At 46.7% G+C, this 15962-nt stretch overlaps 1 protein-coding gene across 1 annotated transcript in view; it reads left to right on the forward strand.

The window, feature by feature from the left end:
* The window catches only part of LOC115474056 (natural resistance-associated macrophage protein 1-like), a 69934-nt gene that overhangs the window by 48228 nt on the left and 5744 nt on the right, over nt 1-15962 (forward strand). The window contains exons 10-13 of the mRNA XM_030209353.1: nt 2985-3071; nt 4205-4324; nt 8890-9039; nt 10653-10726. Of these exons, the coding sequence (XP_030065213.1) occupies nt 2985-3071; nt 4205-4324; nt 8890-9039; nt 10653-10726 (431 nt within the window). The remainder of the gene's footprint in view (nt 1-2984; nt 3072-4204; nt 4325-8889; nt 9040-10652; nt 10727-15962) is intronic.

The following is a 15962-nucleotide window of genomic DNA, read 5'->3' on the forward strand; positions in this document are numbered from 1 at the left end:
TTCCACATAGGTGGGAATACGACAGAGGAGAGGCTGTGGGGCCGGTGTGAGTAGTATGTATCAGTCGCTACTCGCTGCAGATGAAGATCTGCTATTTACAAGGTATGCAGGAGGGACAGTTCTTGGACGTTTTCGGCTGGTGGGGCTTGGGGATCCCTACCAGCTACATCATAGGTGTGCTGCTACTGGGTGGGCCTCTGCCCACCCAGGCCCACCCTTGGCTACACCACTGATATCGATTAAGGGTAGTTAGGTGTGCAACTGCAAAATAATGAAGATCAAAAGCACAAGGAGCCTTTAAGATAGGAGACATCAACTCAAATGTGACAGTTTTGGCAAAGCAGCCTGCATCAGGGGTCTTGAAAACAATGCACAATGCCCACAAAATGGATACAATTGCAGTGAGACCCTGCTCAATCTAAAGACGCTAACAGACGCCAAACACAATCACAAATACAGCTGGATTCTGCATCGGTGCTCGACCGGCAACCGGCAGAGTGGACATTGGACACTGTTTTCAAGACCCCTGACGTAGGCTGGTTTGCCGAAACGTGGACCGTGTTGAGTCTGTCCGATAAAATTTGAGTTGACGTCCTGTATTGTGAAGGCTCCTTGTGCTTTTGTGCTTTTGTGCTTTGCTGCTATGTGACTGTACTTTGGTTTCCCTCTCTGGTGTTTATCTGCAAATTAGTTCCAGTTAGTGATAATTAACAGCAATTACAGTCAATTACTGATTGCTAATGTAAATTAGCAGCTACTTTACCGATTAAGATCCACTGGCACTAGTTTATAACTTGCAGGTGCAGCTTCGCACGCTAAGTGTACAATTAGGAGCGTAAGATTGTAGAATTAGTGATGGCCACAGTTTTGCAGTTCGACTATTTCATACCGCTGCCTCAGGGAATTTAGCTCAGCCCTTGCACGTGTTTAATATAGCTGCAGGCTGTTCACTCCGATTGGTCTTGGGAGTTAAAAGCTTCTAACCATCCTTGGAGTAAAACAACCCATTGAAACGTTTGAGCCAAGTTCAGGGCTTCTTTTCATGTTATTGGTGAAAGTTGAATGGGCAATTTTGGTTTTGAAAATTGCATTTGGGAAGGTTTTTTTTTTATGCCAATGACTGTACCTGGTTCAATGAGAGTCCGCTGAGGCCGGGCGGAATGTCGAGATCCCACGACAAAACAACAGTAATCAAAAAGGAGTGAGAAATAGACCAGGCTAACCCGAGACAAACGAGGAAACTTCAGTCAAATGTAGATACCAATAAAGTATCTACAAACAACTGAAGTTTCCTGGTTTGTCTCGGGTTAGCCTGGTCTATTTCTCACTCCTTCTTAATGACTGTACCTGGACCGTATTGGATGATCCACAGGGTCCTCTGAGACTTTTTCCTTCCTGAATATTTGACTAATTAAAATAAAAAGATATAAAAAAATAAAAAGATATAAATAAATGAAAATATTGTTTCTGGATGTGCTCACACACTAATTTGAGGGCTAAAGTATAATTTGGATTGATTTGGATCTTACAGTCCTGTCTTGTATTCAATTCGGTTCTCGACATTCTCTGTAAAATAGGGGTCACTGCCCACAGAGAGGCAATTCTCCTCCCATTTTATAACAGAGCAATTACATTTATAAAATACTAACACTTATGCTTGTGAATACACACATGCACACAAATGTGCTAGCAGAGCACTTAGTGCTATTCTTTAAATACATTCATTGCTTAGTGCAGTGGTTCCCAAACCCTGGAGGAAAGGAGAAACAGGGGTGATATGATACAGACGTTCAAATATTTGAAAGGTATTAATCTGCAAACGAACCTTTTCCGGAGATGGGAAGGCGGTAGAACGAGAGGACATGAAATGAGATTGAAGGGGGGGCAGACTCAAGAAAAATGTCAGGAAGTATTTTTTCACGGAGAGAGTGGTGGACACTTGGAATGACCTCTTGGTGGAGATGAAAACGGTAATGGAATTAAAAAATGCGTAGGATTAACATAAAGGAATCCTGTTTGGAAGGAATGGATCCTCAGAAGCTTAGCGGAGATTGGGTGGCAGAGCTGGTGGTGGGAGGCGGGGCTAGTGCTGGGCAGACTTCTACGGTCTGTGCCCTGAAAATGGCAGAAACAAATCAAGGTCAGGTATACACATAAAGTAGCACATATGAGTTTATCTTGTTGGGCAGACTGGATGGACCGTACAGGTCTTTTTCTGCCATCATCTACCATGTTACTATGTCCTGGAGGCACTCCAGCCAGTCAGGTTTTCAGGATATCCGCAGTGAATATTTATGACACAGATTTGCACACACTGCCTCCACTGCCTGCAGATCTCTCTCATGAATAATCATTGTGGATACCCTGAAAGCTTGAGTGGCTGGGGTGCCTCCAGGACCAGGTTTGGGAACCAGTGTCTAAATGCAAGGGTGCATTCACAAGGGAGGGGAACGGGTGGGTCTAACATTTATAGGTGTAACTTACAGATACTCTTAAGTTATGCGCATAATTGCATATTTAGGCATGCCCACTTATGTCAGCCGTAGTCCTGGTATTAGTGGGCACACCTAAATGTAGGCACATCGATGCGTTTTTATTCTAGTTTAATTTAATGGCATCTTGGCGCACAGATGCTGTGTTACAGAATTGACACTCAGTGAACTGTGGTGTCCAGTTAAAGAACTGCCTCCATAGGACACTGCAGGAGTCTCATTACACCCCCGGGTCACACTGTACCAGAGTGTCTCTAGACCATGCTGTTTACTATAGGAGTCCTACTACACCTCCAGGGCTTGCTGTGCACCATCAGAAACTCAGTACATACTCACAGGGGTCCTATTATGCCCCCAGGACACTGTGTACCATGGAGACACTTCTGGAAGGACTGAGGGATGCTGTAGGGATCTGTGGCAAAGTTTGAGGGAGGCCATAAAGCAGGGAGGAGGGAGCCCCCTGGTAAACAAGTCTGCTTGTTTGTGTTTCAGTATGAAGAATGCAGGAACAGCAGTAGCCCTCACGATGGCGTCTTTCCCAATGATGACAACCCACTGTCCGTGGACATCTACAAAGGGGTATTTATTCACTGAACTGGGAACTAAACCAGGAACATCCCCCCCCCCACCCCCCAAGGTCAGGAGTAAAACGGGTATTATAACCGAGGCTTTGGAAGATAAAGACCAGGTCTAGCATCAGACCTGGTCAAGGTGGGTTCAGACAGCAAATTGTAGACTGAGCGGGTGAAGGTCAGCTTTCTTCTTGGACACCATGATACGGCCTGATTTGTTTTCCACTGCTGCCTCCTTCTCCTCTGCTGAATGCTAGTGATACCTCTCATTGACTCCTCTCATCATGTCACTGGGAAGGTTGAAGCTGGTAGAGCCCAGATCTGTTTAGAGTGCCCCCCTCCCTTTTAGGAGTGACTAGCATGGAAAGTTCCTGTTAAGGATTAGCACATAGACCATGGTGTTTGGAGAGAGTGATGGGGGTTTATCAGGATGAATGTGTTTATTTCTCTTCCCTGGAGCTTGGGATATTGCTTAAGTAATTGCAGCCTCATCTCCCTAGTAGAAACTAGAAGAAAGCTCTCAGGAGCATATATAAGTATTGCTATATTGGGACAGACCGAAGGTCCATCAAGCCCAGAATCCTGTTTCCAACAGTGGCCAATCCAGATTACAAATACATGGCAAGATCCCAAAACAGTACAATACATTTTATGCTGCTTATAGTAGAAATAAGCAGTGGATTTTCCCCAAGCTTATGGACCTTTCTTTTAGGAAATAATCCAAACCTTTTTTTAAACCCTGCTAAGCTAACTGCTTTTATCACATTCTTTGCAACAAATTCCAGAGTGAAGAAATGTTTTCTCCGTTTTGTTTTAAATTTACTACTTTGTAGTTTCATTGAGTGTTCCCTAGTCCTAGTCCTCATGCTTTCCCTGTGCCCCTCCCCAAACATAGCTTTAAGCACGTAAATATAATTGTGGTGTGTCTTTAACTCCCTGTGAGTCATTGGAGGCTCAAATCTGGACCTCCTACCAACCAAGCAAGCTACATGTTAATAAACACAATCAGAGGCCCATTTTGGTTTACCCCGGTACACCCTCCAGATAGCCGAGCTATACTGGGGAGTGGTGGGAGTACAGCTACACAGAATGAACTTTCTATATAACATACCCACTTCCTCCTTTCTTGCTCCCCTCCAGGGTGTCATACTCGGTTGCTTCTTTGGACCAGCGGCTCTGTACATCTGGGCAGTGGGAATCCTGGCTGCAGGGCAGAGTTCAACAATGACCGGGACATATGCTGGTCAGTTTGTTATGGAGGTGAGCCAAAGCAGCAGCCTCCTGCCAACTAAACTTTTATTAGCAAAAAGGCAAACATGTTTTATTTAGATTTTGCTCACACCTTTTTCAGTAGTAGCTCAAGGTGAGTTGCATTCAGGTACTCTGGATATTTCTCTGTCCCAGGAGGGCTCACAATCTAAGTTTGTACCTGAGGCAATGGAGGGTTAAGTGACTTGCCCAAGATCACAAGGAGCAGCAGTGGGATTTGAACTGGCCACCTCTGGATTGCAAGACCGGTGCTCTAACCACTAGGCCACTCCTCCACTCAGCAACATTCCATGTAGAATCTCAGCTAATATCAACATTCCATGTTAAATAGTAGCAACAGAATCTCAAATAATTCATTTGGATTTTGCTTACACCTTTTTCAGTAGTAGCTCAAGGTGAGTTACATTCAGGTACACTGGGTATTTCTCTGTCCCTGGAGGGCTCACAATCTAAGTTTGTACCTGAGGCAATGGAGGGTTAAGTGACTTGCCCAAGATCACAAGGAGCAGCAGTGGGATTTGAACCAACCACCTCTGGATTACAAAACCGGTGCTCTAACCACTAGGCCACTCTTCCACTAGCAACATTCTGTGTAGAATCTCAAATATTTATTTATTTAGATTTTTCTCACACCTTTTTCAGTAGTAGTAGTAGTTACATTCACGTACACTGGGTATTTCTTTGTCCCTGGAAGGTTCACAATCTAATTTTGTACCTGAGGCAATGGAGGGTTAAGGGGTCCTTTTACTAAGGTGAGCTGAAAAATGGCTTGCGCTGGTGTAGACGCTTATATTGGACCCGCGCAGGTCCATTTTTCAGCGCACCTGCAAAAAAAGGCCTTTTTTGCCAAAAATGGACGTGCAGCAAAATTAAAATCAGCGTGCATTCATTTTGGGCCTGGGACCTTACCACCACCCCATTGACTTAGTGGTAAGGTCTTAACGCGTTAACCGGGTGGTAATCGTCAACGCATGTACACTGCCGATTACTGCACAGTTAGCGTCATGTGGTAGAAAATAAAAAATCTTTTCTGACACGCGTAAAAAATGAAATTACCGCGGGTAGTTCCAAATTGATGTGTGTTGCGGGTGCATAGATGCCTACCTGCCTTAGTTAAAGGGCCCCTCAGTGACTTGCCCAAGATCACAAGGAGCCACAGTGGGGATTTGAACCAAACTCCTCAGGATGTCAAGACTGGTGCTCTAACCACTAAGCTACTCCTCCACTTCAAACAGATGACAGCAGTGCTTTTAGAGGAAAAAGAAACATAGGGGAATGGTGAATAAGACCAACAAAGGGCAGAGGTGACTTTCTGTATTTAGTGACAGAAATTTAAAGTGGCAGAACTGATGAGTGTCTGAGTTTGCATGTTTATATTTTCTCTTGCTTTGTGCTGGAGTCTTATTCCTATGTCTCCTTTCCTTTCATCCTAACATGTGGAGACTCATTTTCAAATCACAGACTATGTAACTTTGTACGTCTATGTGCTTTGAAAATGAGCGCCTTTATGTCTTGTGATTTTTGCATGTTTTCCTAATCAAAAGGTGCATTTATGAATCGTTTAGCAGGGCTTTTTCAGAAACTCAAAGCACGCCCGTTGCAAATGAGACTTCAGTTTAAACTAGCTCAGGGGCCCACAGGAGGCGGACTCCTTAGCAGAACAGAGAATTTGGTGAGAGGGGTAATGGTGTGTTTTTTATTGTAAGCTCCTTGAGCAGGGACTGTCCTTCCATGTTAAATTGTACAGCGCTGCGTAACCCTAGTAGCGCTTTAGAAATGTTAAGTAGTACATTCTTAGCATTAAATCTTAGCTGTCAAATTCTGGACCATTCTTCAGGCTTAGCTAGGTCCTTCCTCATGTTATCCACACCATTAGGGGTGTCTACCCCAGTGCAGGGCCGCCGAGAGGGGGGGGGGACAGGGGGGCAAAATTCCCCGGGCTCAGATCTCTAAGGGGGGCCCGGCGCCAGGGTCAGGCTGCCGGCGTTGCAGTCCCTGGTCTCACCTGCTTGCCTCCTCGGCTCCGGGCCCCCTGCATTCGAAGCGGCAGTCACAGATTGCCTCCCTTCATGCCTTCCCTCCCTGTGTCCCGTCCTCGCGGAAACCAAAAGTTACATCAGATGAGGGCGGGACACAGGGAGGGAAGGCCAGAAGAGAGGCGATCTGCGACAGCCGCATTGAATGCAGGGGGCCCGGAGCCGTGGAGGCAGGCAGGTGAGACCGCGGACTGCAGCGGCGGGGGGTGGCAGCAGTGGGGGGAGCAACGGGGGTGGGGGTGGCAGAGGCAGGGGGAGTGACGGGGTCAGCAGCGGCGGGGGGGACGGAGGCAGGGCAGCGGGGGGGGGGGGGCAGATGCAGGGCGGCCTTGCCCTAGGCCCAGCCTAGTCTCTCAGCGACCCTACTACCCCAGTGTCCCAGAGCACCCCTTTCCAGTCAGGTTTTCAGGATATCCACGTTTAGTTTAACCAGCTACTTTATTGTTTGTTCGCAAGTGAGTGTCTTACATTCTTCAATAGATCCTAAGCTTCTGATGCTCTGGTCTGGCTTTCAGCGTTAATATCACTTTGCTCTAATCTGCGATCTTATCTTGTATGTGAAGCGTGGGTGACATCTAGTGGCCACATACAATAACTGCAGAGAAGTTCTTTGCTCCTTATCGTAGTGCCATCTGAGGGTTGTCAGTCACTGTAATTCATTAGTTGTATTTCAGGATTCAACAAGGCTCCACACTGTACTTTATGCTCTGATTTGCTCTAGGATAGGATAAACGTACAGAGGGGCTAATTTTGTAACAGGTGCCTGCTTTAGATGGCCACATTGGCATCTATGTGTCTTTATAAAGTAGGAAAGCAACCTCGGTAGCACACACATTCTCACCTGCTCTGCAACTTAGTCCCTGCTCCATCCAAGCAATAGCCCACGAACGCCAATTCATGGTCCACATCAATCTATACATGAATTTTCACATCCACACTGTTTAAGCACCTAATTTTGCCATGCAATTATATATAAAAGCCCTTATTTATTTGTTGTATTTGTACCCCACATTTTCCCACCTATTTGCAGGCTCAATGTGGCTTACATAGTACCGTCAAAAGCGTTTGCCCAGTCGGTGGATAACAAATACAAAGTTGTATAGTGATCGTATGAGGTATAAGTGGAGGGTTGGAATGGATGAAGATTGCGTGTTGTCCTGTTCGATCATAGTCATGTGCAGAAGAAAGGGATCCTCAGGAGCTTAGCCTAGAATGGGTGGCAGAGCTGGTGGTTGGGAGGCGAGGCTATATGGTCTGTGCCGGGGCTGGTGGTTGGGAGGCGGGGATAGAGCTGGCCAGACTTATACGGTCTGTGCACTGAAGAGGACAGTACAAATAAAAAAGTAGCACATATGAATTTATCTTGTTGGGCAGACTGGATGGACCGTGCAGGTCTTTTTCTGCCGTCATCTACTATGTTACTATGTTACTATGCTGTGTTGGTAGGTGAAGAGGGTTACTTGGGGTCGTTGGGGTAGGCCTTTCTGAAGAGGTTGGTTTTTAATGATTTCCTGAAGTTCAAGTGGTCGTGGATTGTTTTCACAGCTTTTGGGAGCCCATTCCATAGTTGCGCGCTTATGTAGGAGAAACAGGATGCGTAAGTTATTCTGTATTTCAGTCCTTTGCAATTTGGGTAGTGTAGGTTTAGGTAGGATCTTGATGATCTGACTTTGTTTCTTATTGGCAGATCTATAAGGTCTGTCATGTATTCTGGGACTACGCCGTACATGATTTTGTGGACTAAAGTGCAGATTTTGAAGATGATCCGTTCTTTGATTGAGTGTCAATGCATCTTTTCTCGGAGGGGTTTGGCACTTTCGAAGCGTGTTTTGCTGAATATCAGCCTGGCTGCTGTATTTTGGGCGGTCTGGAGTTTTTTTTTATGAGTTGTTCTTTGCAGCCTGCATGGATTCCGTTGCAATAATCTGCATGGCTTAGGACCATTGATTGTATTAGGTATCGAAAAGTTGCTCTTGGGAAGAAAGGTTTTAATCGTTTGAGCTTCCACATTGAATAGAACATTTTCTTTGTTATAGAGTTTACTTGGCTCTCGAGGGTAAGGTTGCGATCGAGTGTGACACCGAGTATTTTCAAACTGTCCGAGGTAGGGAGGGTATGTCCTGGAGTATTTATGGTTGTGGGTTTGTATTTGTTATATGGAGAGGATGAGGCAATGTGTTTTTTTCGGTGCGGTACATGCAGAAAACAACTTTAATAAAATCACCCCTCTGTTTCCTACACCTATTGGCTGCATGACAGGATAAACTTCTGGGACAGAATAAATGAACACTGTATCCTATGCTCTCATTGGCTGTAGAGCAAGATAAATGCACATCAAATCCCTGACTTGATTGGTTCTAGGGTTTGACAAATGCACACTGTCTCCTGCACTCTGATTGGCTGCTGCATTAGAGAAACACCTTGAGCATCACTGGGAAGACAAAATGCACTGCAAGTAAAAGCACTATGGATTCCCTTCTTTCTGCTGAATTTCTGGTGGATATTTTGGGTATTTTCCAGGGCTTCTTGAATCTGAAATGGTCGCGCTTTGCCCGGGTTCTCTTCACTCGCTCATGTGCCATTGTCCCAACGGTGCTGGTGGCCATATTCCGGGATGTGAGTAACCTGACTGGAATGAATGACTTCTTGAACGTGCTCCAGAGCATCCTGGTAAGTTCTGAAGGGCTCCCAGGGAAGGGGGATGTCGGGGTTGGGGGGAGGCTGGGGTCCTAAGCGCACTGGATTTCGCTGCAGCAGACTTGTAAATTAGGGCTGCATTTCTGAAATAGGCTGTGAAAACTGTAAGGCTGTCTATAGCTATTCTGCCGTAGATTCTTTAATGTGTAATTTATCAATTTGTTATTTTGTATTTCTTACCTTTTATGAGTTTTTATTGTTTAATTTATTTACAGCTGCATTTTGATTAAAATTCATAATCGCAATGAATCGCTGATTAAAGGTATGTTATTTCCCCCCCCCCCCACTGCAGCTCCTTGTCACACTGAGCAATGAAGGGTTAAGTGACTTGCCCAGAGTCACAAGGAGCTACAGTGGGGGGGGGGGGGGGGGGGGGGAAGTAAATTAATACCATACCTTTAATTTCAAATCTGGGACACAGCTTCTTCCACTTTCTCTGTTACGGATCAAATAACGCATAAAATGATCATTTTATGGTCGTCCATACCTGGTTTGTCACTTCTTCTTCCAAACTGTTCAATATAACGATGGCATTAGCAGTTCACATCATTGAAAAAGTAACAGTATTATGTCCTACCATGAGTGGTGGAACAGATGAAGGGGTGGCAGCTCCTAAAGGGGGCTTCTTGGCCTCTTTCTACCAGTCCTGGTCTCTCTTGGACCCCTAATGTGTCAGACCTACTAATTTATGTCCATCACTCAATACCCCCTAATATCTACAGACGCTCGTATTCATATATCATTCCATAATCTGATTGTATATTTACTCTACAGCATTTGAGTTGACAAACTGTTTTCATATTTGCTATTTTTATTTGTTTATTCTGTTATTTATTTTTGTTACATTTGTACCCCACGCTTTCCCACTCATGTCAGGCTCAATGCGGCTTACATGGGGCAATGGGGCAATGGAGGGTTAAGTGACTTGCCCAGAGTCACAAGGAGCTGCCTGTGCCTGAAGTGGAAATTAAACTCAGTTCCTCAGGACCAAAGTCCACCACCCTAACCACTAGGCCACTCCTCCACTGTTGCTACTATTTGAGATTCTACATGGAATGTTGCTATTCCACTAACAACATTCCATGTAGAAGTCGGCCCTTGCAGATCACCAATGTGGCCACGCAGGCTTCTGCGAGTACGTGCAGGACATCAGACTCACAGAAACAGAAGCCTGCGCAGCCTTCTACATGGAATGTTGCTAGTGGAATAGTAACATTCCATGTAGAATCTCCAATAGTATCTATTTTATTTTTGTTACATTTGTACCCTGCGCTTTCCCACTCATGGCAGGCTCAATGCAGCTTACATGGGGCAATGGTGGTTAAGTGACTTGCCCAGAGTCACAAGGAGCTGCCTGTGCTGGGAATCGAACTCAGTTCCCCAAGACCAAAGTCCACCACCCTAACCACTAGGCCACTCCTCCACCTCAACCTCATTCCATATCATGGTTGTTAATTCTTTTTTGACTATTTTATGTTGTAATGTTCTTCAAAACCTATAAATAAAACTTGGATAAACAATTTTAATTGAAATGAAGCCCTATTAAATACACGATTCACCTCAATTCTCTCTTTTCCTCCCTCCAGTTGCCATTTGCTCTGCTTCCAGTTTTGACTTTCACCAGCATGCGGCCTCTGATGCACGACTTCACCAATGGAATGTGGGTACCCTTCTTGGGAAGGGGATGACTGGGGAGGGGGAGAAGGTTGGGAGTGAAGCGCACTGGCAGAGCTGAGTTTGAGGAATCACAGTAGTGAAACTGCAGAGAGTACTCCAGGGCAGGAATGAGGTGCACTGGCAGAACTGAGTGTGTAGGGAGTCACAGTACTGGAACTGCAGAGAGCACTCCAGGGCAGGAATGAGGTGCACCAGCAGAACTGAGTGTGTATGGAGTCACAGTACTGAAACTGCATTTTCAGGGCAGGAATGAGGTGCACTGGCAGAACTGATTGTGTAGGGAGTCACAGTACTGGAACTGCAGAGAGCACTCCAGGGCAGGAATGAGGTGCACTGGCAGAACTGAGTGTGTAGGGAGTCACAGTACTGGAACTGCACAGAGCACTCCAGGGCAGGAATGAGGTGCACCAGCAGAACTGAGTGTGTATGGAGTCACAGTACTGAAACTGCATTTTCAGGGCAGGAATGAGGTGCACTGGCAGAACTGAGTGTGTAGGGAGTCACAGTATTGGAAATGCAGAGAGTACTCCAGGGCAGGAATGAGGTGTGCTGGCAGCTGGCACTGCAGACAGTACTCCAGGGCAGGAATGAGGTGCACTGGCAGAACTGAGTGTGTAGGGAGTCACAGTATTGGAAATGCAGAGAATACTCCAGGGCAGGAATGAGGTGCACTGGCAGAACTGAGTGTGTAAGGAGTCACAGTACTGAAACTGCATTTTTAGGGCAGGAATGAGGTGCACTGGCAGAACTGAGTGTAAGGAGTCACAGTACTGGAAATGCAGACAGTACTCCAGGGCAGGAATGAGGTGCACTGGCAGAACTGAGTTTAAGGAGTCACAGTACTGGCACTGCAGACAGTACTACAGGGCAGGAATGAGGTGCACTGGCAGAAATGAGTGTGTACGGAGCCACAGTATTGGAAATGCAGAGAGTACTCCACGGCAGGAATGAGGTGCACTGGCAGAAAGTGTGTAGGGAGTCACAGTACTGAAACTGCATTTTCAGGACAGGAATGAGGTGCACTGGCAGAACTGAGTGTGTAGGGAGTCACAGTACTGGAACTGCAGAGAGCACTCCAGGGCAGGAATGAGGTGCACCAGCAGAACTGAGTGTGTAGGGAGTCACAGTACTGAAACTGCATTTTCAGGGCAGGAATGAGGTGCACTGGCAGAGCTGTGGGAGGGTGTCAGTGTTAGAATAGTGTGGGGTGCTGCAAACAAATGAGGTGTACAGTATTGGCAAATACGTGAGGGCTCAGGCCTGGAATAGCAGGGAATGCTGAGGGACATGAGTAAAACAGTGTGTTGTGGGTGGGGGGTCAGTACTGGAATAGCAGGAGTGAGGTGCATTAGTAGAATAGTTTGCTGGGGTTTCAATACTTGAATAGCAGGGGTTGCTAAGGAAAAGAAGTCACTGTATCATTGTAAACACTGAAGTGGTTCACTGATCCGCTGTATATCACATGGAAATAATCTTGAAACCAGAATAGTGGGGCGGTGGAGGTGGTCTCACTATTGTACTACCAGACGGTGTTGCAGGGCAGGACTGAGGAGCATTAGCAGAGCTGTCCATACAGGGTAATGGGGGGAGTTGGATTTCAGGTGCTGAGCTGTACAGATGTTATATTTGCTTCTATGTTATCCCCCAGGGGCGTAGCCAGACTTAGACAGGAGGGGGGTCCAGAGCCCGAGGTGAGGGGGCACATTTTAGCCTCCCTCGGCACTGCCGACCCCCCCGTCGCCTCCACCACCAACTTTGACCCCCCCCTGCCGATGACCCTCTTGACCCCCCCCCCTCCCGCCACCAACCCTCCCCCGCCATCGCCTACCTTTACTGGTGGGGGACCCCCAACCCCCCACCTGCCGAGCTCCTCTTCTTGCTTTCGTTCTGTTTCTGAGTCTGACGTCCTGCACAGACTCAGAAACAGAACGAAGGAAGAAGAGCAGCTCGGCAGGCGGGGGTTGGGTTCCCCTGCCAGCAAAGGTAGCAGACGGCGACGGCGGGTTGGCGGCGGTAGGGGGGTCGAGAGGGTCATCAGCAGGGGGGTCCAGAGCCTAATCTATGGGGGCCCAGGCCCCCACGGCCCCATGTAGCTACGCCCCTGGACTTACCCCAGTAAGATACACAGAAATGAGCCAGGGGTATTAACTGCATTACCTCAGTTAGATACAAAGAAACAAGCTGGGGATGAGCCCTTTTTATTGAACTCACTGTAGACATTTGTAACTTGTTTTCCAGAGCTTTGCTCTCTTCACTGGGTGAGCGTGAAGTGACAGAACCCATGGGCTGGAAATAGATGGCCCGGCTTTTGCGCCCTGGGCCAGCTGGGGCTGAAAATGCTGTGGAGGTGTCAGTACAGCACTCAGGGGCCCTTTTACTAAGGTGCGCTGAAAAATAGCCTACGCTGGTGTAGACGCGTGTATTGGACGCGCTCAGGTCCATTTTTCAGCACGCCTGCAAAAAAGGCCTTTTTTGCCGAAAATGGACGTGCGGCAAAATAAAAATCAGCACGTGTCCATTTTGGGCCTAAGACCTTATCGCCACCCATTGACTTAGCGGTAAGGGTCTTGCGCGTTAACCGGGCGGTAATTGTCAGCGCACGTACACTGCCGATTACCACCCGGTCAGTGCCACGTGGTAGAAAATAGACATTATTTTCTGCCGCAAGCTTTGGACACATGTAGAAATTAGAATTACCGCCCGGGGCACGCGATAGCTGGGCAGTAGTTCTAATCTGACGCATGTACACGCCTACACGCTTAGTAAAAGGGCCCCTCGAAGCTGTGGCATGAGGGAGTTTAACTCTCATTCATCAGCAACACCTAGTGGCCAGATTTAGAACTGTGGCTTGTGAGACGTGGCCTAGACTGTGACCTGCCTTGATAAGGCTGAGTTAAGAGGAGACATATAACAGGGACCCCCCCCCCCCAAACACACACATACACAGCCACCACGTCCCAATAGTTGCAAATTGAATGATCATGGTGGCCAGTTCTGACTGTTTTAGATGGCCCAAAGGTTTAGGAACAGACATTTGGGCCAAATGCAATTTATCTAGTACATAAGTAATGCCATACTGGGAAAAGACCAAAGGTCCATCGAGCCCAGCATCCTGTCCCTGACAGCGGCCAATCCAGATCAAGGGCACCTGGCAAACTACCCAAACATACAAACATTTTATATATGTTATTCCCGAAATTGTGGATTTTTCCAAGTCCGTTTAGTAGCGGTTTATGGACTTGTCCTTTAGGAAACGTCCAACCCCTTTTTAAACTCTGCTAAGCTAACCGCCTTCACCACATTTTCCGGCAATGAATTCCAGAGTTTAATTACACGTTGGGTGAAGAAAAATGTTCTCCGATTTGTTTTAAATTTACTACACTGTAGTTTAATCGCATGCCCCCTAGTCCTAGTATTTTTGGAAAGCGTGAACAGACGCTTCACATCCACCTGTTCCACTCCACTCATTATTTTATATACCTCTATCATGTCTCCCCTCAGCCGTCTCTTCTCCAAGCTGAAAAGCCTCCTTAGTCTTTCTTCATAGGGAAGTCGTCCCATTCCCGCTATCATTTTAGTCGCCCTTCGCTGCACCTTTTCCAATTCTACTATATCTTTCTTGAGATGCGGCGACCAGAATTGAACACAGTACTCAAGGTGCGGTCGCACCATGGAGCGATACAATGGCATTATAACATCCTCACACCTGTTCTCCATACCTTTCCTAATAATACCCAACATTCTATTCGCTTTCCGAGCCGCAGCAGCACACTTATCTTCTGCTGTTTGTCTGTCTTCCTCACCCCACGACCCCCCAAGTTCTTTTCAAAGCCCAAACAAACAGAATTTACTATGTGGACCCCCGGGGACCTCCCCCTCCCAGCATTAAACACCAGCACAACCCACCATGTTCTTCTGTATTCAGACGTTGTCATGGGTCCCCCAGTCTCCGCAGCTACTTGACTACCTGTTGTCATTCCTCACCTGTGTTTAAAAATGGGTTAAGTTTAAACAGCAGCCTGAACCTTGTGCTAACTGAAGCGCTTTACTTTCCTTGTTTGAACGAGGTTTGGGTAAAGTCACACAGTCCGTTTGAACGCAGAGAAATTGCCAAAAATATAAGGTGAGACCCTTATTACACTTCCTGACTAGCTAAACCCCTTCCCACAGATCAGAACTAAATGGGCAAAGGATGAGGTTAGCAGAAAATTTAAGTGAACCACAGAAAGCATCCCTAGGAGAGTTGGGGGCACAAGGAGGTGACAGAGGCAATAGGATTTAGTTTTGGTTGAAGTCTGCCTTTTTACATAGAGCCTGTGCTCACAGTCAGAACACAAACATTAAAATGTATATTAAAGCGTATACTCTCACTTTGGAAAAACCCCAGGCCCTCCTCAGTCCAGGAATCAAAGACGTTCAAAGTTAAACTGATAATATACACCAGCAAGAAAGAAATCTACAACAGACCCAGGCTTCCTATCATATTTTAAACCATAAAATCATTCTGATCACCCATCAAATCTCCAACACCCTCTCCACCCACCTCCTTAAACCATCCCCTCCTCAAATATGCACCCCTCCTTCTCCTTTTACCGTCTCCCACACACACACCCCCCCCCTCCATCCATCTCCTTATACCGCCCCCCCCCCCCACACACACACCCTCTCCATCCATCTTCTTACACCCTCCCCAACCAAACATTTTCCCCTTCAGACTCTCACTGGAATACTTTTATGATTGACTTCTATATTCTAGTATTGTCATCTCTCACACACACACCTTTCCATCCATCTCCTACACCCTCCCCACACACACACCTTTCCATCTATTGCCTACAGTCATTCATCTCCTACACCTTTCCCACACACACCTTTTCCCCTTCAGACTCACTAGAACACTCTCGTGATTCAATTCTATATTCTGGTATCATCATGTCCTACACCTTCCCCCCACATGCACACACCCCTTTTCATCTATCGCCTACAGTCGTCCAACTCTTACACCCTCCTCACACACACCTTTCCATCTATCTCCTACACCCTCCCCACACACACCTTTCCATCCATCTCCCACACCCTCCCCATACATGTTTTTCCATCCATCTCTTACACCCTCCCCACACACACCTTTTCCTCTATCGCCTACAGTCATCCATCTCCTACATCCTCCCCACCCACACCTTTTCATCTATCGCCTACAGTCATCCATCTACTACACC

Source organism: Microcaecilia unicolor, chromosome 7 (genome assembly GCF_901765095.1).
Source record: "Microcaecilia unicolor chromosome 7, aMicUni1.1, whole genome shotgun sequence".
Classification (NCBI taxonomy): Eukaryota; Metazoa; Chordata; class Amphibia; order Gymnophiona; family Siphonopidae; genus Microcaecilia; species Microcaecilia unicolor.